The 26,835-nt window shown below is 29.6% G+C and overlaps 1 protein-coding gene, 1 long non-coding RNA gene and 1 pseudogene across 2 annotated transcripts; 2 read left to right on the plus strand and 1 right to left on the minus strand.

Annotated features, from left to right (window-relative positions):
* Window positions 1-261: 261 nt before the first annotated feature.
* Window positions 262-8,171, minus strand: LOC111029016 (serine/threonine-protein kinase GD17699). Its single transcript, XM_022307837.1, has 4 exons — window positions 7,929-8,171; window positions 3,651-3,868; window positions 2,662-3,418; window positions 262-1,416 (listed from the first exon to the last, which is right to left on the minus strand). The coding sequence occupies exons 2-4, from the start codon at window positions 3,829-3,831 to the stop codon at window positions 621-623; spliced, it is 1,734 nt and encodes a 577-aa protein (XP_022163529.1). The 5' UTR covers window positions 3,832-3,868; window positions 7,929-8,171; the 3' UTR covers window positions 262-620.
* Window positions 8,172-8,801: 630 nt separating this feature from the next.
* On the plus strand, window positions 8,802-11,474 carry LOC111029020 (annotated as a pseudogene).
* Window positions 11,475-14,869: 3,395 nt separating this feature from the next.
* On the plus strand, window positions 14,870-16,665 carry LOC111029011. Its single transcript, XR_002603962.1, has 3 exons — window positions 14,870-15,072; window positions 16,160-16,306; window positions 16,390-16,665. It is a non-coding gene; the product is annotated as an uncharacterized LOC111029011 (long non-coding RNA).
* The last annotated feature ends 10,170 nt before the right edge of the window (window positions 16,666-26,835 follow it).

Genomic DNA, 26,835 nt, shown 5'->3' on the forward strand with positions numbered 1-26,835 from the left:
ACATCACATGTGGGTGTAGTGTCCTCTCAAGCTATTGCCTAATTATACCATATTACTAATGGTAAAATAAATTACTATAATAATCAACTCCATATAAATTATTGTTTTTATAATAATAATAATGAATACCAACAAATTATTTTTCATCACTAAAATAATTTATACTAGTATACATTTATAATATATAAACAGAAGACTTGGTAATATACGTCCAACGGTTTCGGAGATCAGAAAAAAATAAAAACAGTTTACTAAACTAGAATTCATCATATATGTTATTTATTAAAAAAAAGAAAATAATTATAATAGTATCACTTTAATTTTTAATTGTAATACCAAATAGGAAGAGTCTAATTATTTTGGCTTCATTTACATACTATTAATTAATACATATAAATAGTTGATCAATGTCTAAATACATTGCCTTAAAATTGCTTAATGCTAGATCACTAAACAAAGTAAAATAAAATAATTATGCATTAAATATAATAATAATTCAAAAATTGAAACAGTTACACAAGTCTAATTGCATTTTATTATTATTATAATGGAACAATAATAATTTTAATTAGCCAGTTACATATAATGGCAACAAAAAAACAAATGTTTGGAAGTATTCATCACAATTCAAATTCATCACACCATGGATGATCGAGAACATCTTCAGCAGAAAATCTCAAACTTGGATTGGACTGTAACATTGAGCAAACCAAATCTTTAGCTTCTTCAGACACATTATCCCAATAAGGTTCTGGAAAACCATATGTCCCGCTAAGGATGTCATTGAACAAATCTTCTTGAATGTTATTTTCACTGACAAATGGTGGAAATCCACACAAAAGTATGTATAGTATCACTCCAGCAGCCCAAATATCAATTTTCACTCCATAACCATCTTGAGTAAGGATTTCTGGGGATACATAAGTGGGAGTACCACATACCATGTACAGTGGTTCGGTGACTTTTTGAGATAAACCAAAGTCTGCCAGTTTTAAGTGCAATACATGACCGTTAATATCATATTCAACTAGAAGATTTTCTGGTTTCACATCTCTATGTACAATGTCTAATCCATGAAGGTATGCCAAAGCTGAAGCCAAATTTCTCGTCATCAATCGAATATCACGCTCAGAAAAGTCTGTGCACCTAGCAATAGCTTCAAATAGGTCACCACCACTAACTAATTCTGTGATGAGGTATACATCAGTGTTCGTCACTAGGTCAGATATTAAATTAATAATATTTGGATGGCTTATACTTTTCAATATTGAAAGCTCATTTTCAATCATTTGACTCATTTGAGGGACTTCTATTTTTTTAATTACTTTCAATGCATATTCAGAATTATTTCGTTTGTCAAAACACCGATAAACTACAGCAAAATTACCATCACCAAGTCGATCACCAATAGTGTACCTATTTATGTAAAAAAAAAAAAAAAATAGATTATATTAATATAAAATATTTGTGATCTACTTGTAAAATAGTAACATAATTAATATTTTATAAACAAAAAGTGGTTTGTTTAAGATATAATTAAAAACTTTTTGAAAATGTATGTTACAGTAAAATACTGTAGTATAGAAAATTATGTTAAGGCAAGTCATGACAATAATCAATATTGATATAGTTCATAAATTGACTAAAATTTATAGATAAAATAAATATTAAACATCAATATAGATTTTTAATTTAAGGTTAAAAAAGGATTTGTAAATATGACTGGTAGTTTTGGTTATTTTAGTTCATTTTTTTCATAAGTATTACATTTTTTTATGATTAAACTTTGTAATGGCGTTTATCTTAAATACTGCTACCATAAATAATGATTTACAAGTACCAACAGTATTTATAAACCATGAAAATAGTGATATTATTAACAGGTAAACTAATGGAAATCCTATACTCTATTCCAAGAGAGAACATGTTGGTTCTATGCATGTAGAATGAGGTTGGTATAGTGACTAAGCCCATTGCATTACACCCATGCAAATACACTTCACTGATGATGACCAACTTTAGAGCACAAGACAAATGTAATAGATTGCTGTTAATGTTGAGCAGCACTGCTACAATCGCACGCTAACTATAACTATTGAGAATTTGATAGGGGATGTGCAGTGCTGACTAATCCTCGTAATTGCATGGCATGTTCTCTTGTGGTACAGAGTATAGAGAGAATATCAATCATTAAAAATTACTTCCAAACAAAATTAGCAATAAGAGTTAACAGAAATATTATATAAGCAATGGCATGACAATGAGAAGTCTTGATTAACCTAACTGATTGACTGTAACATATAAAATTATTATGTAAAATGTAAATTTATCAACATAATCGGTATATTTTATTTTAACACCAGTTTGTCTAGACAAAATTCTAGTAAGGCCAAAACAATTTGAATCAATTTTAAATTTAACTCAATGAAATAGTGTTAAATATACCATTAAATAAATTCAACTTGTAAGGTTATATAAACATTTGGGACAAGTGTAAATACAATATTGTTTGCATAGAAAAATAACAATTATTGGATCTTTTAATTTTATTTCTAATAGCTCTGGTTGTATTAGAAAAAAAAATTATTAATGGTAATTTTATTGTATTTACATTTTTCCTAATTGTTTATAACTCCCAATTTATTTGATATAATCATATACCTGTTTAGAACTTTGGTAGGTATAGAACTGGTTATGCTCCGATTCGCTTTAGTGGTTTTTGGTAACTGAGGTACTCTCTTACCACTTTCGTCCATACAATGTGTGCCATTTTTCAGTTCATTGGCTGGTCTTCTCAGTCCACGTTTGTGGGATTGTACAGTTTTCATTTCTTCAAAGTCTAATTTCAAATCATCTTGAGATATTCGTTCAGAACCGTAAGCAAAGAACAAATCATCAGGCTCAAAAAATTGTTCTAGTTGTGTTATTTGACATCCAGATGATACATATACTTTACGGACGGCACCAGTATCTAATTTTATTGATTCTGTTATTAGTGTAAGAATATGTTCAAATGAAGGAGAATTGCGTTTGTTCAATAACATTCTGATTATTTTTCTAGGTCGGGTACCACTTCTCACCACAAATATAATTTTAGGCCTTATAATATTAAGATATGGTTGTTTACTCGGGCTGCTTAAAACTGTATGGGTGGATTGTAGTTTGGTCAAAGACCGAGATGGTTTTACATTGTTCAGAGCGGCATAGTCTAATTTTTTTATGGCATTATTGCCACCAGAACAGATATAAAATTTTCCATCTTCGAGATCATCTAGTTGAGATATTTTATGACCATCTGTTGAAAATAATGCCCTTACACCACTAGGTAGGTGCTTGTTCTCTGATAGCATGTTTGATAGTTCTGCTAATAGACTGTCAAAGGAGCGATATCGTTCATGAGTTACTGCTACCACAACACCTAAAACCAACAGAAAAAATTATATTAATGATAATAAATTATTAATTAAAATAATTCTAAAATATAATAATGTCAATGATAAGCATAAATCTGTATTATACCACTAAATATCATCAATATAACGGTACTTAAGTGATGCTTAATTAATCACTATATTTATTCATTAAAAATATTGTCTCTTTTAGAAACCATATTTTTATAGTTAAGTGATAATATTAATTTTAAAAATTACCTTTACAAAATCGATCACCATTAACTAGGAATCGTATACGTTTAGCTTTACGTGCTGCTCTTCCAACATCAGATTTTTGTCTAGTAGTACATTCCTCATTTGAGATTGATCTCGATGTTCTGAGAGCCACAGCTTGCATTTTTATTGATTTATTACTTTTTACACATTGTTCTTCAACCATTATGATGTCATATTCATAATCATATTATCATCCATACCTAAAATATAAATATCAAAATTAAAATAAAATAAATAACTACCACAAGTATTTTGAACTTTAATTTAGTGTATGATATTATATTATATAATGTATATATATATATATGAATGATTAAAAATGTACAGTAAAAAATATATATTAGCTGTACTAACTCAAATTGTTATTAAATATAATTTAACAGGTGTAAATAGAAAGTACCAAGTAAGTATTTTTTATTGTTTTTTTATGAACTATATAGTGAATTTTTTAAAATATTTAATATTCATGGAAACAGAAAAAAATGTTATGATACTGTCACAAACTATGTAATAATTTGTAATTATAATATGCAATATAGTGTATGTTATGTTCACAATAGTTTTTAGTTTTTTAGTACCAAATATACTTGTTTTAAATGTTCTCATGTTTAGTTTAAATAAGTGGGATATTGCTGTCAATGCACAATACAGATAACCTATCTATGTTACTAATATGATTGGGGCATTCATGTTTATGAAAAACACATGTGTTTAAATAAACAAATTATCAATAGCATATTTAAAAACAAAAATTGTTTTGATAACATAATATAAAAACTTTTGTCTTGATTAAAGGATATTTAATTAATTAATAAAATAAAAATATAGTATTATATGAAATTAAATTAATAGTACATCATAACAACAAGACAGATCTTTGAATAAACCAAAATACCAATATTTTAATTGATACTATTTTCAAATTGCAAACAAAAGAATTTAGTCTACAGAATCTATAATTAAAATTAAAAACAATTGAATGTAAAAAACAACAACGTAATATTTTTAGTTTTTCATTATTATTACTTAGGTAGTTAATGTACATAAATTAAAGAATATAACTTCAAACACATAATCAGAACTGGGGACTGGAGCCAGAAACAAAATTAAATATTTGCAAATAATCTGAACCAAAATCCATATTTTTAAATAAATGAAAATCTTGTTTTACAATGATTATTTGGTATTTACATCTGTCCCCTGTGCACAATTGACCGTCTATAATAAGTGCTTAGGTTTTTATAACTATTATTACTTTTGTTCAGAGCTGAAAAATGCAGAACCAGAACCCTTAAATTAAATTTTCCAAAATCTTGAACAGGAATCATAAAAACTCGAAGGTACCAGTTCCTGATCCGACAACACCAGCCTCTGAACCTAACTTAACATTGATATGAAACAGTATAAGAACATTTAACACATTTCACAAGTAACAATTCAATATAATTAAAATTACGCTCTATGTTCCTATATTGTACAGTATTATACAGTGTCCCGTGAGGATATACCCATTAGCCGTAGAGGGGGACTCGCCGCCCGTACCACAACCCGGTTTTTTGCTGTTTTAACTATTAACTAAAAAATTGATTAAAAATCAGGAATTTAATAAAATTAAAATGTTGAAACATCAATATTTTTAGAAAAATGAACTCTAAAAAATGGCTATTTTCAATTTTTTTTAAATAATTAATAAAAAAATTTATTCTTTAACTTTTTTAACGAAACATAAAAAAAAAATTAAAACATGAATTATTTGTAGTGCTTATCTCTGGGAGTCTTAATAAAAAACCAAAATTATGATATCTACATTATTTCAGGAGATATGGCAATGAGTAAAACCTCACGGGACACTCTGTATAGTAGCTGAAATAATAATTATACTTAACTATGGGTATTGAATATATTTAATTTATGAAAAACTCTGCTCCTTAAAAGAAATAAAAATATAAAACTGAACAGTAATTGTAATTATGTAATACTAAGATAATAAAAATTACATAAAATTTGTTTTGATTTACCTAAAGCTATGTAAAAAAGCAAAATTGTCAATCAATGAAAAATTGTGATTGTTCATTGGTGCAGATTTTATTTTAAAATGTATCATTAAACAAACATAACATTTATTTAAATGTATTTGTAATTTAACAAGGTTTAGTAGCATTTAAAAATTAAAATGAGATTTATTATGTAAATAAAATAATTATGACTGAAGACACCATTAATAATGAGAGTAATTAACTGTTAATATAATTTATACGGAATAGCATATGATTTTGAAACAATTAATTCTAAAGTACCTAGTTAGGTACAACCTACAAACTATACAAATTAAAGCAAAATGTATAAAACAAAATTCAGAATAGGAATACCTACAAAATTGTGGCCTCATTCTCTGTTTTGAATGTATGTACAGTAAATCACCTAACTGTTAATAATTATATGATAAAAAAAATAAATATATATATATAATGTACCTAATATAAATAAAATGAGCAAAAAACTGTTTTTATTTATATTTGGATAAAATTATAGTTAGTTAAATTTTAAACATTAAATATATCAAAATGAAACATAATATTGATAATATAACAATGAGAATTTTAGCTCAGAGCAATATGTTTTATGTTACAATAGGTTATAATATTTGATATTTTAATAAGAGATAATAGCATTTACCTTTGAACTGAATAAAATGCTGATATATTTTGTAATAAATAATAATAATAGATAATATATAGGCATTTGATTCCCTAACTTAGAATCTACATAACGTAACATTCAATGGCTTAAGATAATTGAATTGTTAAATAATAATTTAGTTTAGATTATCAAGGTTGTTGAAAATAATAGTTTACATATGGAATTACGTACCAATACAAATGTTGATATTTCAATCATTACCAAAATAGGAGAGAAGTTTCAGTATTATTTAAGTTTACATGAATAAGTAGGTATACTAGGTATAGTTCAAAATGTAAAAATGATTTATTATAAGTGACAAGGTTAAAAAATAATGATTAATTTAATATGAATGGAATACTCATAGGCTATAATGATGTCATAATGCTGCATAAAATTAATACAACATTGCCTATAGGCTACTGAGGTATAACAAAAGTACAAAAACTTGAGTGATGATTAAAATATTAAAATATTTTTTTTTTCAGGAAGGATGGTTTATTCATTAAACAGTTTTCTGGACTATTAACACTTCAGCTGAAAAGATGTACTTTTAGGGAGAGTATAATTCTTTTTGGAATAGTATTTGAATACCTAGAGGTTGAAATATAAAAAGTATAATAAATAGTTTTCTATTTAAGAATATTTCTATAGGTAAGGGTTATTTCAGTCATTGAGATAATAATGCTAAAAAACTAAAAAAACTAAATAAAACTTCAATAACACATAATATTTTCAAGTCAAATCAAGTTTTTTTATATACCTACCTACAATCTTATCAACACCATTTAATATATGTCAACATATTTAATCAGTATTTTACAAAAAACTTTTCCTACATTATGATTAATCAAATCAATGGTTTATATTCAAATAAAAATGTTACACTAGGTAGATAGGTTTAACCAAATTAATTTTAATATTTTGAATCATACAAAACAAACCAATTATTAAATAATTGTTCCAAGTATTATTGGAGTTCTATAGCAGGCGTTGATGAGTGGTCAAGTATTTAATTTCAGGAATAGTCTAATAATAGACATGTTAAGCATAACAAACATATAAAAGTCAAGTTAAGCATAACAAATATATAAAAGTCAAGTAAGAAAAAAAGTACATAACATTTTATCATCTTTGTAAGGAAATAAAATGTGGTTGTTGGCAGACAGTAACAATATAAGTACATACTTTGCAAAGTGGTGTTTAGAAGGTTAGGTAAAACGAAAGAGTGCCAAAAAGTTCCTGTGCACAAAAAAATACCATTGAGTAGACATTAAAAGTTTGCATGAACAAGGTGCACATACAGATAGTAATTAGATTACACATAGCTAGGTAGGTGAGAATTAAAAAAAAAGATTTTCTTCTGAAATAGGTGCGACTATATGGTAGATGTTCCTTGACAGTGACATAAAATAATTGAAACAAAAAAAAAAATCACACTAGTAGCGACAAGCCCAGTGACAACGTGCCCTATAGTTACGCGTATCATAATATTGTACGTCTAACAAATAGAATAATATGGTTTAGCGTCTAGTCACGACGTCTACGTGTTAGCCATACAAAATAAATGTGTCTACTTACATGAAATCAATGGGTGCGTAACAGTGTCTTCTCCAAAGTCTTTTATCGAACAGTGATGGCTGTCGTTCGGAGACCAAAGTGCTAAATATAGAGCGGCCGGTAAACGACTTCGGAATTGAAAACTTTGGACCTCCGAAGACTTTCCGCGTGAACGCAGCGGGAAAAGAAATACGAGTGAGAAATGAAAATAAAAATAATAAAAATAATAATAAGATGGGTAAAAAAAAAAAAAAACGATAAGGTGGAGAATAGATACGAGAAGCGGCGAGATAAGTCCGGTGCTGCCAACAACGGCACGTTGGTAGTGCCAACTCAGGAAGAACTATACGTTATCACCATTATATAGGAAATAAACTATTTAAAAAAAATATCGTATGATACCCTAGGGCACGATTAAAGATAGTACTATCTTAGTCCGTGTCTAGACTCCAGAGTCCAGACTCTAGAGTAATTACTCTATGTATGAATTGCATGATGCCATGATGCTTTAGTCTATAATTGGTCACTCGGAAGTCAGTATACTCTGTTCGAAATTAGAAACTAGAAATCAGAAATGTCAAATGTGAATGTGAAAATATGAACTACTCCTGTTATCCATGAATGTATAACCCACCAAAGACAGAACAAGTTTAGTGGATCTCACCAACTTTTTAATTAGTAGAAAAATATAAAAATATATGATTATAATATAGCTGTGAAACACTGACAAATGATAATAATGGTATCCTCTCTATCTTTAGTGGCCTTAGCCCCGCCTTTAGACCATCTTTCTCCTTTTTTATTGATAACATCACGGGCCAATGGCCCATGCCCCATGGTCAGTGTGCCAGACGTCTGATTAAGACCGTTTGATTACGACTTACGACGGTAAAATTCATTAATATTTATTACCTACCTTCATAATTATTTTAACATAAAATACAGTTTTATATTATTTTATTCTACTTTGTTATCACTGCTGTTTTCTATCTAGAATAGGGGAATCTGTCAATCAGGTCTTTCGAAGTTTCAACTTACGACAATGATCGTCGACGTGTTATGACGGCATCGCGCGGTTCGATTGTTTTTCACACGGTGACGAATTCTTGCTCACCCACTGCGATATGGACACCGACAACGACGATTTTTTGTTCTGCAGATTCTGTTTGCGTGCCACTCAGTCGTCATTCCCGATCTTCATGGCTTCCGACCCAGATTTGGCCAGAGACGTGATGAACTGTTTGCAAATCAAGGTACCCAGTGACTAGAGGTATCGATCATTTGATATCTGCTGTCGTTTTTATTTCATTATTTTTCTTTTCATTACCTTGATCATGCGTTTTGCGTCATTGTAGATCACCAAGGATTCTATTGGCCCAAAACACATATGCAACGAGTGCTATGACCGCGTACAAGATTGGGTCATGTTCAAAAAACAAAGCGAAGAGGCTCTAAAGGAAATCGATTCCAACTCTGATTTTGTTGAAGGAGAGGTAAGTCTGTTAATTTCTTCCCTAAATGTATCTAGAACTGCGTTTGAAAAACTGTTTGATTTTTAGCCAATGTCAATCACAAATGATATGTTAGACTTAGTCGATGAAGTGGATTACCATTGCTGTATATCTTGCGACAATCTTTTTGCTAGTGAATACGAGCTGTTAATGCATGTCAGTGAAGTTCACCAAGATATTGTAGATTTAAATTCTAAACTTGACAGAGATGAAACTATGGACATTCAGTCAACATTTATTGATGATGACTTTATCCAGTGTGATGAATATTTAGAGGTATTCCACAACAAATCTCCATCACTAAAGGTAAAATATGTGTAAAAGTTTGTGAATCATAAATAATATTCACAATAATTAAATTTATAATGTGATACTCTGTTATAAATGTAGAATCAAGTGTATTATTTCAAGATGATGGTTTTTTATTAACAATTATGAATATTATGACATTTTCTTATTTTCTTATTATGTCTGGGAAAAATGTATAATGTGTTGAATAATAAAGTATATTATGATGCCATTTATTGGTGTCATTCAGCATAATATGTGAAAGATGTTAAATTATGCTTAACTGGAATTTGTACTCAGGGTTTGTGAAAGTCTCAAGGCCACAATTGCCAAATTCAGCCAAACCACATGGTGTCACAGCCCTGATTATATCCTTACTTGTATTAACTAAAAATAAATAATTTCAGCAGTGTTAAATTTAATAATGTCGTAATATGTAGAATTTTCTGCTAATACCCCATATCTGATAATAGTAATAACTAACATATACAAATATTAAGATTTTTGTAAAATTTTATTTATCTTGACCTCTCTATTTTTTTGTAGTATTATTTTAATGAAAATATTGTTTTTATAACTGACAATATTATTAATTTTATTTTTCAGATGAACTATACTGAATCTAAAAATAAGCAAACCATTGAGGATATGGATGAAAAATTTCAATGTTATTACTGTAGTGCACAATTTGATGAATTTGTACACTTAAAAGAGCATTCAGTAGCTAGACACCGTGATTTAAATAAAAAAACCGAATGTAATAAATGCAACAAAATATTTCTAACTGTCTCTGACCTACAGGAACATGTAAAGCTAACACATCCAACTAAAAAAAATAAAGAATTATCAGAGACCCCAACGTTGAGGACATCAAAGAGGTCGCCTTATATATGCCACTTGTGCAATAAGACTTTTTCAAGGTTCTGTGATTTGTTAGACCACGACGAGATACAACACGATGACTTACCAAAAAAGTATAGATGTGGTGTGTGCAGCAAAATGTTTTTGATGGAAGACAGGGCAAAAGTTCATTATAATTTCTATCATACTAAAACGAAAGGTTCAGTGAATTTCCAGTGCAGCTATTGTGGAATGGAACTAAAAAGTGCTTCAGCTGTAGCCAATCATGAACGAATGCACGTCACTCAAAAATTTTCCAAACTTAAATATAATATAATTAGAGACTGATAAACGCATATAATTTTTGCTATACTTAATACGATACTTTATAGTTAATTTAAGTCCTTATTCTTAAATTATCCTTGACTGTGAGGTGTCTGTTGATTTTTTAAGTCTAATTATTGTAAAAATAAGCATGTTATTGTCAATACTTAATGCATTTTCACAATGTTTGTTACTATAATGTTATAAGATAGTTATAATATGATCAATAGTGGATTGTTTATTAATTGTAGTTATCTTAATGACAATCTCTTATGTATTCTCAACCAAATGTATATGAATCATGAGTTATGTGAATTTATATTTTATTGTAGCTGAATGTTTGGTTCAGATTGAATGCTTTTTTTTATATGCAATGCTTGTGTTGATGTGATTTTTTTTTATTCATCTTTAACAAATAATTGAAAAAATATGTTTAAATGTAATAATTGGATTTTTATATGAAAAAAAAAATTGTAAGAATATTATTTGTTAACAGCCACTGAAACTGCTGAAAACTATAACTGTACTGGTCATCAGTAATATTTTGTACTTGTGTTAAAATATATTAATTACATTTTTAAAAATAAATAATATTGTATATCTACAATGATACTAGACTTTTTATTTAATTAAATAAAAATAAATGATTGTTAACTAAATTATTATCTAGGAAATGGTAAGTTCAAGTGTTTTCTCGCAAATCCTTAAATAGAGTTTATATTCAATAAATAATATTTTTGTTTTTTTTTGTCTTGTATTCTTACGTAAGATGTAAAATGACATAACATGTAAGTTTTTATCTACATGGAACATATTATCGGTTAATATCATAGGTACATAATATCACACAATATTATGTAAGTTACTATACACAGAACACCAGATAAAACCGTTCATATTATGTAAGTTTTTACTAGCTACCTAGTAAAAGTAATATTATGTTTGTTCCTAATTTCTACAAAAATTCACCTGATACACAAAAAATCTAAAACTGTTGTGGCGACAAGGCATTTAGGTCTTGAGGTATGTCCTTGAAATTAGCCGCCCAAAATTGTCGAACCAATTTCATATTTGGTCATTCTTTAGTAAGTCATTAGTAAGTATTTGTAAGCACAAATTCAGAATTTGTAAGTCAACAACTTTCGGATTATCCCTGAAAGTTTGCTAGCCGGATCACTTCAACTTTTTGAAATTTTTTTTCCACCCACTCATTGAGGTCCATTAGTAAGTATTTGTAAGCGATAATACAAAATAAAAAAATAAATATAAAATAAAAAAATTATAAAAATAAAATAAAAAAATGAATTATCGCTTACAAATACATACTAATGGACCACAATGAGAGGGTGGAAAAAAAATTTCAAAAAGTTGAAGTGACCCGGCTAGCAAACTTTCAGGGATAATCCGAAAGTTGTTGACTTACAAATTCTGAATTTGTGCTTACAAATACTTACTAATGACTTACTAAAGAATGACCAAATATGAAATTGGTTCGACAATTTTGGGCGGCTAACTTCACGGACATTCTTGAGGTGGAAAAAAGTCGCAGATAAAGATGATGCAAGTATGTGTGCCGTCCAGCATTTTTATTGCATAAAATATCAAACCGGTTGCGAGCTAACGACAATATCGAAGCATTATTTGAACATTTTTGGTTTTCATAGAAAACATCGACATATTTGAGTCGACATCGGTGGTTTACAATGACGAGTGACTAGAATCTACTGTATTCTTCTGTTATGTATTTGTCTAAAATTTGATTTGTACTAGAATATTATTATGATCGTGAAATACGGACCTATAAAGTGATACCGATGCATAAAATTGAATATTAATGTTACAGATTGTTGGACGGACGATTAGTTATTGCAGGTCACACAATTTTTTTTAAACGTCATAAAATCATGAATTAAAGTTAAATGTAATTTTATTTTGTATTAGGAACTCAATGTGGTATAGGTTATAGGTATAGGCACCTACATGCAACTCCGCTAGCGTTAAATCAGTACTTCCTATTTCTGTTGGAAAATTAGTTTAAAATAGTTAACATTTGAATTACAAATTGCAATACTTACTATAGTTATTTCACACTTTATTAAACTAGGTAGGTATACATAATATTATTAGTTGTTACTATTATAATTATTAACTAAACAAATACGTTTTTAGTGCAAATTATCATTGAATAAATTATATTTGTAAATCGGAAATTTTAATAAACGAGACTACCTATCCTTTCTTTTAGGCGCCCATAGGGTATTTTTTAGGGGAGGGAGAAAAATGAAACTAGATTCCAAGACATATAATTCTGTACGGACATAAAATAATTGGTTCACTGATTATGTGAAAAGCATTATGCAAAAGCTTATGATATCACTTACTCTATTAAATATGAAATCAGTATAATATGGAATATGGATTCAAACCATACATCATTTTTTGGTGCTTATTTTATTATTTTCTAGAAGGACAAGTCCTCTTTTGCCTTCCCCCTCTCAATGGGCGCTCCTTGCCGTTCTATTTGAATACGTACTGCTGAACATACCTATGAAAAAAATGTACTGTCAATAGTTAACATTTTATTTCAATTATTAATTTTCTTGATATAAATACAAAATAATTCACATTTGATATGATGTTATTAAAAATAGCAATTGCAAAATTATCAAAATATTATATCCAACTACTTTAATAGTTAAATGTACCTACCTATTTTGTGTATACACTTTACACTATACTCGGTAAAACAAAATTGGCTCAAACTCGTTTAATTTTTGATTCAACAACCTTAGATCTACTTGTTTACCTCAAACAAGCTTTTAAAATTTTAACTATATCACTGTAATAATATTATGAGGAACATCGCTGCCAATATTACTTAGTAGGAAAACAGCAGTCGTGAGAGGGTTTTTTTTCGGCAGGTAAGTCATAGGAATGATATTAGTGAACCCAAACAATAATGTTATGATGCACGGCGTACTGTACAGGCAAAATTGGTACATTGCTGTCATTGTGTCTATAATTCCGGTATTCCATAGGTAGGTAGACAATATAATATCAAATACCTAAATTAATTTTTGTGTATGATTGATAGACAATATCATTATTATGATAATATTTGTAATGCAAGCAATGTAAAACAATTCATGTTGTCACTAATTATTATTATTATTATTATTATTATTTCACGGAATATTTATTACATTCCTGATAAGACCCATTATTTATTTTTGTCAACCAAAATAAAACAATAAAACAATTCAACTATAAAACCTATATTGTATCGACATATTATACATTTTTATATGTATTTTAATATAAATGTCTGAAAAATGTAACGATTCAATATTAAAAAGCATAAAGGCGTATAAAAAAAACTTGTGTAATGAATTACAATTTAAAACATACAATAAAATGTACAAACATATATTATTTTTTAGGAGCTCATATAATTAACAGTCCCTTATAATTAAATTGTAGAGTAGGTATATTATTATAATAATAAAATATTACACAGCCATTCATTGTTTTTTTTTTTGTCTTCTTAATGGGTAGACGTGGTACTACTATAATAGGTACCATGTTAATAATCCAAAAAACAAAAATGGCGTAACAAATTATTTAAAACATGTAAATAAATGCAGAACCTATGTTATAAAATAATTTGCGAGAGTACCATTTTTATTTAAACTCGGATACTATTAGATGTTACACAGTAGGTACATTACACGAAGAGCATTCACTGAAATGCATAAAGCCTTAATCTGTTGGTACTCGGTAGTCTAAAAAAATTTAATTTTACTGACACGATTCTATACTAGGTACCTATGTATAATGTTTATCTGAACTAACGTCAGTCTGTTTTATACGGTTTTATAATATTATATACCTAAGTGTCCCACTCCCAGACAAGTGCATGTTATTAGAGTATTATTCCGATCGCTATAATATATTATTAAACGTCATTTGTACACAATTGTTAAACGTGTTATAATTTCATAAAACATAGAATTTTTTTAGACACAAAAAAGAGATAAGATAAAATTCTTATTACAATACTACATCGTTAGTCAACATACATTCTTTCGTATTATCACAGCTGATGTTGGCGACTGAAAACAATTTTCATAAAATATTATTCTGTGTACGTTTTCTACATGACACCTATCTACAAGCAATACTATTGTATTTTAAGTATAATTGTAAGTATTTACTTTTTTTTTATAATTTTTTGTTTGGATAATATCATTATTTAAAGCATTATTATATCGATGTTAGGACGAGACCTAGACGGGTTTTATAACACTTAATAACATGTATTAATCAAGTATCTCGAACTTACTAAAACATTTAAATGAATAGGGTGTAATTTTAGTTAAAATTTTTTTTTTATTTGTAATTTTTTAATTTTAATTTTTACTATAGGTACAGTGCTTAAAGTTATATAAATAAGTGCCTAATAAAATAAATTATAATAGAACCTACGTTCAACATTTTGTCTTATAACGTTAACTAAGAATTAAACAATTTGGTATTTTATATATTTTAAGTATTTATAAATTATCTAGAGTTATATCAATGGATTTTTCTCTAAACATGTGAACCTCATGTCATTTTTATTTTTTTACTGGGCATATTATTTAATCATTGACAGTAATTGTACCTGTAATACGTAATAAAAATTGTAAATAAAAATTTGAATTAAAAAAAAAATAATTTGTACCTATATTATATACATTGATTATTGCGATAAAATAAAGACCTTATAATATTATAATAGGAAATTAACTAAAATGTTTAAATTATATGTTTATAATGACATGGTGTGAAAATGAAAACTATAAAATATGTTTTAACGTACAATGTACAAACTATATTGGAATTCATAAATTTGCTTCTGAACATTACTCTAAATAAACACACTCAATTAAAATACTTATACATTATCATTTATCACTGTTTTGTCCTACAGTGGCCGCATCAAGCGACAACCGCTGAAAAACCCATTTTTTTTCCTTTATTGGTTAAGCATCAACTACACAGGTTATTAGCTTTACAAGTGTTACATTTTAACAATGAAGGTTATGAACCAACTTTTGTCCATTCCCATTACATCTTATAATATAATATAGCTTAACCTTGTTTCTACTTTGCTACGTCTTGTTTTATAGTCTATTAAAACTTACTGACTAAGACTTAATAGGTACTAAATTTTGTTGCATATTACATTAATGTTTTCTTAACCTAGTTAATAGTTTTAATTCTAATAATGTTTATGTTTTGCAACAGGTAACAACATAATATATATATATATATTATCCTGACTTCACGTATACATTAATATATATAATAATATATATTATGCTTGATACAATAACTTAAACATAATAGAATTTCGAATGTTCGTGAATGGTTAATTAGACAGGTTTCGGACAGGTAAAAATACATATTAATTACTGATTATACCACATCAATAGGATTTCAGTTTACTATTGTTATTGTTTTTTTTTTAAATTTAGGTGTATTATATTGTTCGGCGAGAGTTGTTTTTGTTTGACCTGATTGAATATTATACACCATCGAGTGATTCGAGTGATGGAAATTTATGGAATTAATTAAACAAAATAAATATAGGTACCCGGCTACTGCATTTAAATATCATTATAATATAAAAGTTGTTTGATTTCGTTTGGTGAAAACGTTGAAAAATGTTAGAGCAATGTTTAAAACAATTGATCAAAATTATCATCATTGTTTGTATAGTATATATATGTTATGATATGTTGTTAATTATGTTCAAAACAATTTTATTAATTGTATTATATTACACATTTAAGTCACTATTAAGTATTAAATAATAATTATTTACACTGTTATTCATATATTTTAGAAACTTCTATACTTAAAATAAGTGATTTAAAAAAAAAACTGTTACTGAAATATAATGTTATATAAGGTATTTCATACAATGTAGACACATACCTACAAAAAAATGTTTTATTATTATCCGAGTATCACAAAAAAAAAAAAACTATTTAAGCAGACCATGTTCAATTGTTTGGTTTCGATTAAATACATACCGGCATACCCATTTTCTCCGAAAGTCGAATTATTGATATTTAAATTTCCATATTATTTGCTGGGATTAAATAAAACAAAATTCTGTGCAAAATACATGTCATTCGCTTCTCGGCCGAATCTACGGTTCTCACGGAAGTCGTATCAGACTACCCGGGATGGCGGGATGTCGGTGAAGTTGGCCCACTAAACGGAGACGAAAACAATAATAATAACTTTAACTACAATGATGCAATTTTTTTTTACTTTTACACAGTCGACGAAAGTATATCCGTAAGAAAAACAACGAAAGGGGTTGCGTGTAAAATATAATAACACAATAATAAACCGGACAACGCGCATGACAAGAGACGCGTGTAATTATATTGTTGTTTACTCGACATGTGCAAGGTGCAAACACACACATGTTTTATACAATTTATATAAATACGCATTGTACACCGAATAATAATAATAATAATATATTGTAAAATATAATAATACAACGCCCGCTGCAAACGTGCCAAAAGTTTTACGCGCATCGCGTCCCATGCGAATATAATCGTCGAGCGCGAAAAATATAGCGTGAAAAATAAATGAAACTCGCGTTACCCCGTTCCGACGGTCCGTGCACACTCCGTTTTCCTCTCAGAGCAGAAAAAAACCCATTCCGGCTGGTAATACGTTTCGAAATGCGATTGTCGACCGTTGCGAAACAACGGCCGTATATTATATTATATTATTATATATACAGGGTGTGATTCATAATATACCGAGCGTGTTCAGCCCCAGTTTTCCTATGCGGTAATGAATTTATTGAAATTCTGATTTTTGAAATTTTCAAACTAGCTAACTCAAACTACGTGTTTTCAAATCTTTTGGAGTTTTGTTGTTGTTCTACTCAAAGAGTTCCCATTTTCACAGTAAATCATTTGGTGGATAGTTTTTTTGTACATTTCGACGTAGGTACCTAATTCAAAATTCGAACGAATCGTTTTTCACTTATTAATATGCTTATATTATAAGGAATACAAATATATCAATATTTTAACGGTTCTTAAAAGTTGAGTTAAAAATGGTTTTACTGCAAAAATATAAAAGAAATGTACTTTTGTACCTACCTCACATTGGATAGATAGTATTTATTATATCTTGAATATTTTCACAAACTATAAATATGATAGATTAATAATTAATTGTTACAATTTTCAAATACCTTAGACCCTGTATCTTCGAAAACTATTATCAACGAGCAACAACTTATTATTCATAGCATACAAATTCAAATAACTCTAAGACTACCCGTTTGAATCTTGATTTTGATTCTTTTCGAGAAGAATCAACCACTATGTAGCTTACAGCAGAAAATGGGTTTTCCAGTTCATTTCTCCACGGGAGTCTAGAGCACTCTTTAAATAGCACAAACAATCTCAAGAGTTTGAAAATATTGTCTTTAAGTAAGTACACCTATTTGAAAATTCTAAAAATTGGTTTTTGTATAGTTACACTATTGAAGAAAAAAAAAGTAAGCATGTTTGGTGAATTACCCTGTATACAGTGCGTATTGTAAGCACGGCAGTGAATTATTATTATTATTATTACACACCAAATTATTATTATTATCCGAATGGTCTGAATGCGTGCACAATCTAAGTGAAGCGAGCCTAAGGGGACTTTTTTTTGATGCGATTGCAACGTGAAACATTTGGGCGGATGCGACTGGGCGTCTTATTATTATTGCTGTTATGAAACAAGTTCGGTGGAGGTTTTTTTAAAAAAGTTTTTCGTCCGAAAATTGAGCTTGTCAGTCACGAGTCTAAAAACGCCGAGTTTAAGTGTATAATAATAGTTTATTTTTTACTCGTTACGTCTACATTACGTGGCGGTAGACTTGCGGTTTAGTCAGTGGCGCCATTTAAGTTTTGTAATAGGGGTGCCAAAATTTAAGTGGAAAAATTTTTGTTCATCGTAAAGCCACTTTTTTCATACTAGTAAATACGTGTATTGCATGTATGTACTGTGTCGAAGGGTTATTATATTATTAATGAATTAAAACAAATTGGAAAATTAGATGTTGGACAAAGGTTTTCTATCCAATATGCATAGCATAATAATATAGGTACATCTAATACCGATAAATAATAAATATACATTAATAGTTATTACCTCCATACATAATATATATTACACGCATTGTGATTTTCATAATAAATTTGAACTTTTATGCATCAGCCATAATTTTGTGGCGTATGTACATTTTAATTCAGATCCAATATATGTCGCAGTAAGAAGACAGAGGTGCCGAAATACCCTCTGCTACTTATTTCCCCCCTACCCCACCACCAAATTTCCTAGATTTAGTATACACTGTGTAACTGCAAGCTTATATTATGCTATCGGAATTTAGATAAATGCGGAATTATTGCAGTAATATCGTTCGAAGGTCGGAGAATCGTCCAATTCAATAAAAACGATAATTACGAAATCGTTTTTGAGAACCTCGCACAACGCATGCGTACTGTTGCACCGGTGGCCGGGAATCGATTTGCAGAAAACTGCATAGTACCTGTAGATTTCAAAAAATCTTCTGTTGTCACGTATCTTATGTTTGGTAAGAGTTCGAATAAAATGTGTTAAATATTATACGTACAACTACAGTCACACACATTTCACGCGAGTGCGCCGCCAACCTATACACATTACACGAGCTTATAATATGTTATTACGCGGTCAATATTATCGACTTTGAAACACACCAAGGTGTACCCGTACTCGCTCATGTATAATATGGAAACACGAATAAGTATTAAAAAAAAATATATAAATAAATAAAATTATGACCCTCTGCCGTGCACTCATAAAGTTGGAGTAGAAATCGTTTACTGCTATATTCGAGCACATCGCGTAACAACCAAAGTATAATAATATATAATAGTAGGTAGGTATACGCCGATTGTAATAGCGGCAGAAGCATGTAAATTGTTGGGTACAAAATATACATGTATAATGTATATATTATATAATAAACGTAGCGCAGGTAATAGTATACAATTTTGCGAAACATAATACGTATGCACGACGAAAATTATTTTACATGGATAACGTTTTCGCTGTGTATTATAAACCGTATACGTACGACGGTTAAGGGTTTTTTTTTACGACGGTGAAAGCTCGTCAAAGGAAAAACTTTCGATCTAAAAAACGATAGCCTAAAAAAAAAAATTCCAAAACGTACAGGTAAACCGTCACCGCACACTCGTCTAACGGAGCATCGTCGCCAAATGTCATATTATAGAGGATCCATGTACGACGATCCTCAGGAATTTCAAACGAGACGAGATAAGATATTATACAAAAATATAATATCTACTTTAAAGCTAACTATCTGAGCCAACCCATTTACTCTAAATAGGTATGTTAAAAAACAAAATATTAAAATTGAATAAACAAGGCAAGGGAATAACGAATCAAATATTATACTAATTCAATAATAAAAAGTCTTATTTACTTGTTTTTTTTTTTACTAGTTGACTCCTTGTTCATATTATATAGAACACACTACAAGACTCTTAAAGAATATGTGCTTAGTTAGCATTTTCACTAATTGTTTTTATAATATTATTAAACCTATGACTATAATACAGGATTACCTAAATTAGTTTTAAATAATACCATCGGATAACATAACAAAATAGATTTTATAGATTTATGTATCCATCTTCGGCATACAAAATGACAATATAATGATGATGGCGAAGTTGGATGTGGGAAAATAACTAAATAAACACATTTTATAATTTATTGCTTTGTCTTTTATAAATACCATTTACACCCAATATACAATTTTTTTATTTTCGACATTGTTGTTGATTATTATTTACTCCCTTCCTCCTCCAGGTCCTTCCAGTTGATTCAAATGATATGCCATTGAATTGTAAAAAAAAAAACACACAAAACGGTGTCCCCCATAATAAAAACCACTATCCATTACGCGAGCACGTCCATTTCGAGCATAGGTACTTGCCTGTCAAAATAAACGAATTTATCCCTTGATTAGGTAGTTCATAATTATATATGAATTGCCAAAAATGTTTGCAACAGTTATATCCACTAAAGATTTAAGGGGGGGTTGATAAACATTACCTAAAACTAGCTAACACTTGTCTTCTTATTACTGTTAATAATATTACTATATTGTAAATTGGACATATAATCCGCATGAAATAAATGAATACAATATTCCATTTTAAGTTAATTGTATATAGTTATAAACTTTTAATATTATGTTATGTAATATTCAAAATTCACTCATTTTTATACTTCACCGGTTGTGAACTTTAGAAGTGATTGGGTATAACTGTAGTGTACCTGTGCGGCTATGTATATTTAACTTTGACCGATAATCGGTAGTTTTCATCATAAGCGATCAATTTTTTTTTTTTTAATTGGAAGAAACCATCCAGTGATCGCACTTCCTTTTGCTTAATATATTTACATTTTTTTTTATTGAGTTGTTGTTAATTATATATACATATACATTTTTTTCTCATTAATCATTAAGAAGATGTCTGTACCAATTTCTTTTTAGTCGCCGTGGTGAATTTCTTGGAATCGTGTGAGTAGCTAGACCGGATATTAGAGGGTTAGGATGGGAAGGCAATTTGTTGAAGAATCGTTTAGCTTTTTCATGGATGGTTTTGATTTTAAAATCAGAATGAAGAGTAAAATTAGGAGTGTAAAATGGGTGGCATTGGTGATGGAGCCCCCAGTATTTTGTTTTGAACGGTTTGTATTTTGTTAAGGTTGGATTTTTGGCATTGCGTCAGAGTTGTAGTCCATATGTTCACATAGGCTTAATTAAGAATTTGTAAATGAGGAGTTTTATATTTAATTTAGTATGTGTTTTTGTTGATAATAATGTTTTTAGGAACCGGATACGCGCATTTAAAGCGAGTTTTTCCCCTTACGTGTTGCGCCTAGGTGAGTCGCCGATCAATGGTTAGGCCTAGATACTTAACCGATTGAGATGAAGGGATAGGTATGTTAGCTAAAGAAACTTCTGGACAAGGGGAATGGCGAAGAGTAAAGGTTTAAAGTGTGAAGCGATTTTGATCGTTTTGCTTTTACTCTCCATTTATTGTACTAGTTCGACATTAGGTTAATGTGGTGTTGTAGATTTAGTGAAGCAGAAATTGGGTCTTCGTGTATTGTTATGATTGCCTTATCATCTGCAAACTCAGCTACAGTTGGGTTTAAAGAGGAAGGTTGATCAGCAGTATATATATTGTATAGTATTGGTGACAGTATGCCTCCCCGTGGGACTCCTGCATTGGTGTTTGCCATATTTTAAAAAGAAGAACCAAACCTGACTTGGAAGTGACGGTCTGTTAGGTAAGACCTGATTAGCAAGTAATATGTTGGTAGGAGAAAAAGTTTTAATTTATAAAGTAGCCCTTCGCGCCAGACACGATCAAACGCTTGAAACACATCGAAAAATGCACAGGAGCAGTATTTTTGTTTTAAGTGAATAAGATATGGCCCGATGGCGTCGAATAATCTGTGTAGCTGGTGTGTTGTAGAGTGGGAAGCACGAAACCCAAATTGAGTGTTAGGAAGCACATTACTAGAGTAGATCGAAGGAAGTATTCTTTTTAAAATTAGTCTTTCAAATATTTTAGCGAAGAAGGGCAGAAGGCTTATGGGTGGATATGAAGACGGTAGATCGGGAGGCTTAAACGGTCAAATAAAAATACATTTAATGAATGTGTAAATAAATTGCAATTGCATGGAGTGAAATGTGTGTATTATAAAATTATATCGGATGCGCTGGTGCCACAGGTATAACGCAAACGAAAAGTTGCACTTGGGTTTGCGTTCAAACTCATACGGGGTGATGTTTTTACGATGTCGAATTTATTCCGCACGTTATCGATCGCACGTCGGCGTTTTAACACGCATTAATAACGTTTACGGTTTTTCAAAAGCGATTTCCTCAGCCTTTTATTAGTTTCCACGGTCGGTCCGGCAATTTCATTTCGTATATATTTATTTGTGACTATTAAATAATACGCAACAAAGTATAAAACAATTTACACACTTGTATGATTTAATTACCAGCCACATATCATGTAATACGTTAATGATAATAAACTGTTATAGGTACTACTTAAGACAGTTTAGCGTAGGCGTCCTACGTTTTAATCCTCAAACTAACAGCCCATATCAGCGTAACGTAGATACCTATTTAAAATTTTTAAAGTAGTATTTAGTTTTCACTGAACGAGAATAAAAATTTAATTAAATAATATTATAATCATCGTGGACGGAGGGACAGCGGCTTTTAAAGGAGTTTCTTATAGGCAACATTCACGACCGTTGGAGAAAAATAATATTATGAAATATGTCAATATGTTTTTAAACGTTAAAAATCTTTACAACTGATCCCGTACCATATGTGTACCATTTTTATCATTGCTTAATCACTTCATTTGTTTAGAAAACAATATGTAACATGCAATAAACGAAGAAAAATAAAAGTGTTCATAAATAACTGGTTTTCACGTGCATGAGCTTTTTTTATTCATGCATTCACTTGGAATTTTTACTCACCTGCGTTTAGAAAAAAGTTGTTGAAAATTGTATTTATTTTTTGAGTACTGTCTTATACTTTTTGAGCTTTTAATTGCATTAAGAACATTTGGATGAGTGTCGCTCAAATATTTTTATCTATGAACAAACTGGTGTATAGAGAGTGAAAACGCGCACAATTATAATTATGTAGACTTAATCATTAAAAATATTATATTAAATGAATTTCTAACAACTAATATCGATTAACTTTTACTACCATAGTTCTTACATTAATCGTACAGCAAATTTTGAAGACGTCTGAAAAACAAATTATCCGATACTTTTGCAAGTACAACAAAATCAGTTATCAGGTGATCGTTGTTTGGTCGTCATGTGTTTGCCAAAAATGTGAAGCGGTATTCTGATATGAACCACAATATTGCTATCATGGTCCACGGATGTCTATACTTTACCAACACTTAATACATTAGAAATACTTAAATAGGCGGGTGCGTATGGTTACCTATTTCATTCAAAACGACTGCGACTTTGATAACGACAACAACAATGATAACAACAACAACAACAACTGAAACTACAAGAACCATTACAACTAAAACTACAACTGGGATAATGTAAAGCTTAAATAATTGAGAAATGACAACTATTGATCGACTCAGATCTGTATTGACATAATAATATTGTGTAGGTACTTTTGAGTGTTTTTATTGACCTATACGTATAATATATTTTATAATTTAGCCGAATTATTGTATTACTATTTACTTGGTTCATTGGCGATTTAGATTGGTAAGCACTTACCCACCTAATATATAATATTTATACTCTATTGAATAATACTCGAACGGCAGTAAAATTAATTTTAATCCATAATTATTATAATATTCGATAACACAACAATGCCGAGCGATCGGCAAAACAATGAGGATTAAAATAATATATTATTAAATATGTATTATATTGCCGGGCCGGAGAAATTCTCCTTCGGTCGCTTCGGTCACCCCGAGGCACCCCAAACACGAACCGTATATATATTTATGGGAGACGGTCCAACAGATTCTAACCGCGTTTCCACTTCGCCGAGACATCGGACGTTTAAAATAATAAATTATACGTATATATACGTTCACCGGTGGCGTATCCGCGATAGCGTGGACCCACGTTCATGATCAATATATACATGTATAGGTAGGTACATAATATTATAATAATATATTGTATGCATGCCACACCGCACGTGTAACAATAATGTAAACACACACACACACACACACACACACACACACACACACGCGCGCGCGCGCGCGCGCACACACACACTGTGCAGAGTAGACTTGTGTGTAGACTCGTGCGTACGTGACGTCGTACGAGCAGTGTTCAACATCAAAGGCTACTCTGCATAACCTCCCGCAGGTACCTTCGGAGACCGTGTTAAAATCGTTGGGGGGGCGTTGAGGGTGGAGAAAACGAAAATTTCCGAATAAACGACGACGGGAGAATGCAAAAACTTTCTCGACTGGCGGAAGACGATAAATCGATTACCACGTTATTATTATAAATTATTATTAGGTACCTGCAGCCTATCATTATTGCACATGCAGCAGGCATGAAACGATTGTTTCCGAGGTGGCTACCTGCACGACTGCACACGCCGACAGTATAATAAAGTACTCGTTGTCGTCTGATATTACAGCCGTACTTCAACTCGACATCACCATTACAAGCTCATGCTTATAACCTACAATAATAATATGTCAAGTGTAACCACGGTATCTTGATCGTTGATTATTATTATTTGCTTTCCGTGCAGGCAATATATTTTTAATGTGATATGACACTGTTGACGACAATCTTGGTAATTTTTGATAGAAAAATAAAAATACTATGGGATTATCGAGAATTTTCAGTTACCACGACTGTCGACGTATTGCCGAAAATAATTATCACAATTTTATTATTATCTATAATCATAGGTAAGGATTTTATTTATGATTTAAAGTTTTCACACTTAAATAAAATATTTATATTAATTGCTTTTTTCCTATACGAATCAATATAATATATATACTATATAGTAACAATTTGAAATATATATATATTTTATGTAATTTATACAAATTTAAACAAAATAAAATTAATCGTGGATAACGATTGCATTTTTTATTACTGAGTATGTTACTGAATACTGAATTATCCTTAATATCAATATATTATGTTTAATCTTTTAGTATTGAAAAATTCAATGGATTATAATAATATGTTTGTTGAAGTTTATCAATTTTGAATTAATTTCATAGAGTTTTTTTTTAGAATTAAAATTTATAAAATAAATAATCAATAGATTGACATAATAAGCATATGTTAACATATTACAATATTATATATTAATTGTGATGTAAATTATTTCATTTAATACGTTTTATTTATAAGTTATATATAATATTTAATGTTTAAAAGCTTAAACTGTTGGTTAATCGTTAAGTGTTTTTGATCATCACTACTCACAGTCGACAGCAGCTGTACCTATTATGTGTATTATAATAATGCACTTCGTCGTCGCGCGTCGGCTGTGGTAAATAATAATAATATTTCATTATATTATTATAAACTCGATTTTTTCCGCCTTGTATTGTATATAGATGTCACGACCGACTATGATGGAAGAGATTGATTTTTTGTTAACATACAAAAAAAAGAAATAATTAATTAACCTACTGCGATACTTTGCAGTTGCATAACATATTATAATTTTACATACACTCATTTGACACTATCACCATTGTAAATGATTTGTGTTTACACCTCTATATAGTATATACCTATAAGTATATATGTAAATGTAAGTAACTCTAGGTACGTTAATACTTAATACCTGCCGGCAAGGAAATAAATAGAAAAGAATTACGCCATACTATCACAAACATATACTTGGTTTACGTTAACGCACATACTGCCTGATCTGCAGTTATTAATACAAATATAATTTGAATTTAAAACTGAATTAGCGTAAAAATCGAGAATTAAGATTTTAGGGTTATAATTTTTTTTATCAGGTACCTACACAATAATACAAATATACAATATTATGGAAGGATACATAATATGTAAAAAGGTAATAATGACAACGTTACGCTTGAAAGATAATTAAAAATTAGTATTTGACTAAAATTGAAAAATTATCTGACAATAATAAACGTTACCATATCAACATGCTATTTAATGATGATCTTATTCAAGTTCGTATGTTGTGAATAAAATAATTTAAATTGAAGCACAAATAGATTTTCAATAAAAACTCTGAAATTCGGTTACCGCGG

This window comes from Myzus persicae, unplaced genomic scaffold (genome assembly GCF_001856785.1).
Source record: "Myzus persicae strain clone G006 unplaced genomic scaffold, MPER_G0061.0, whole genome shotgun sequence".
NCBI lineage: Eukaryota > Metazoa > Arthropoda > Insecta > Hemiptera > Aphididae > Myzus > Myzus persicae.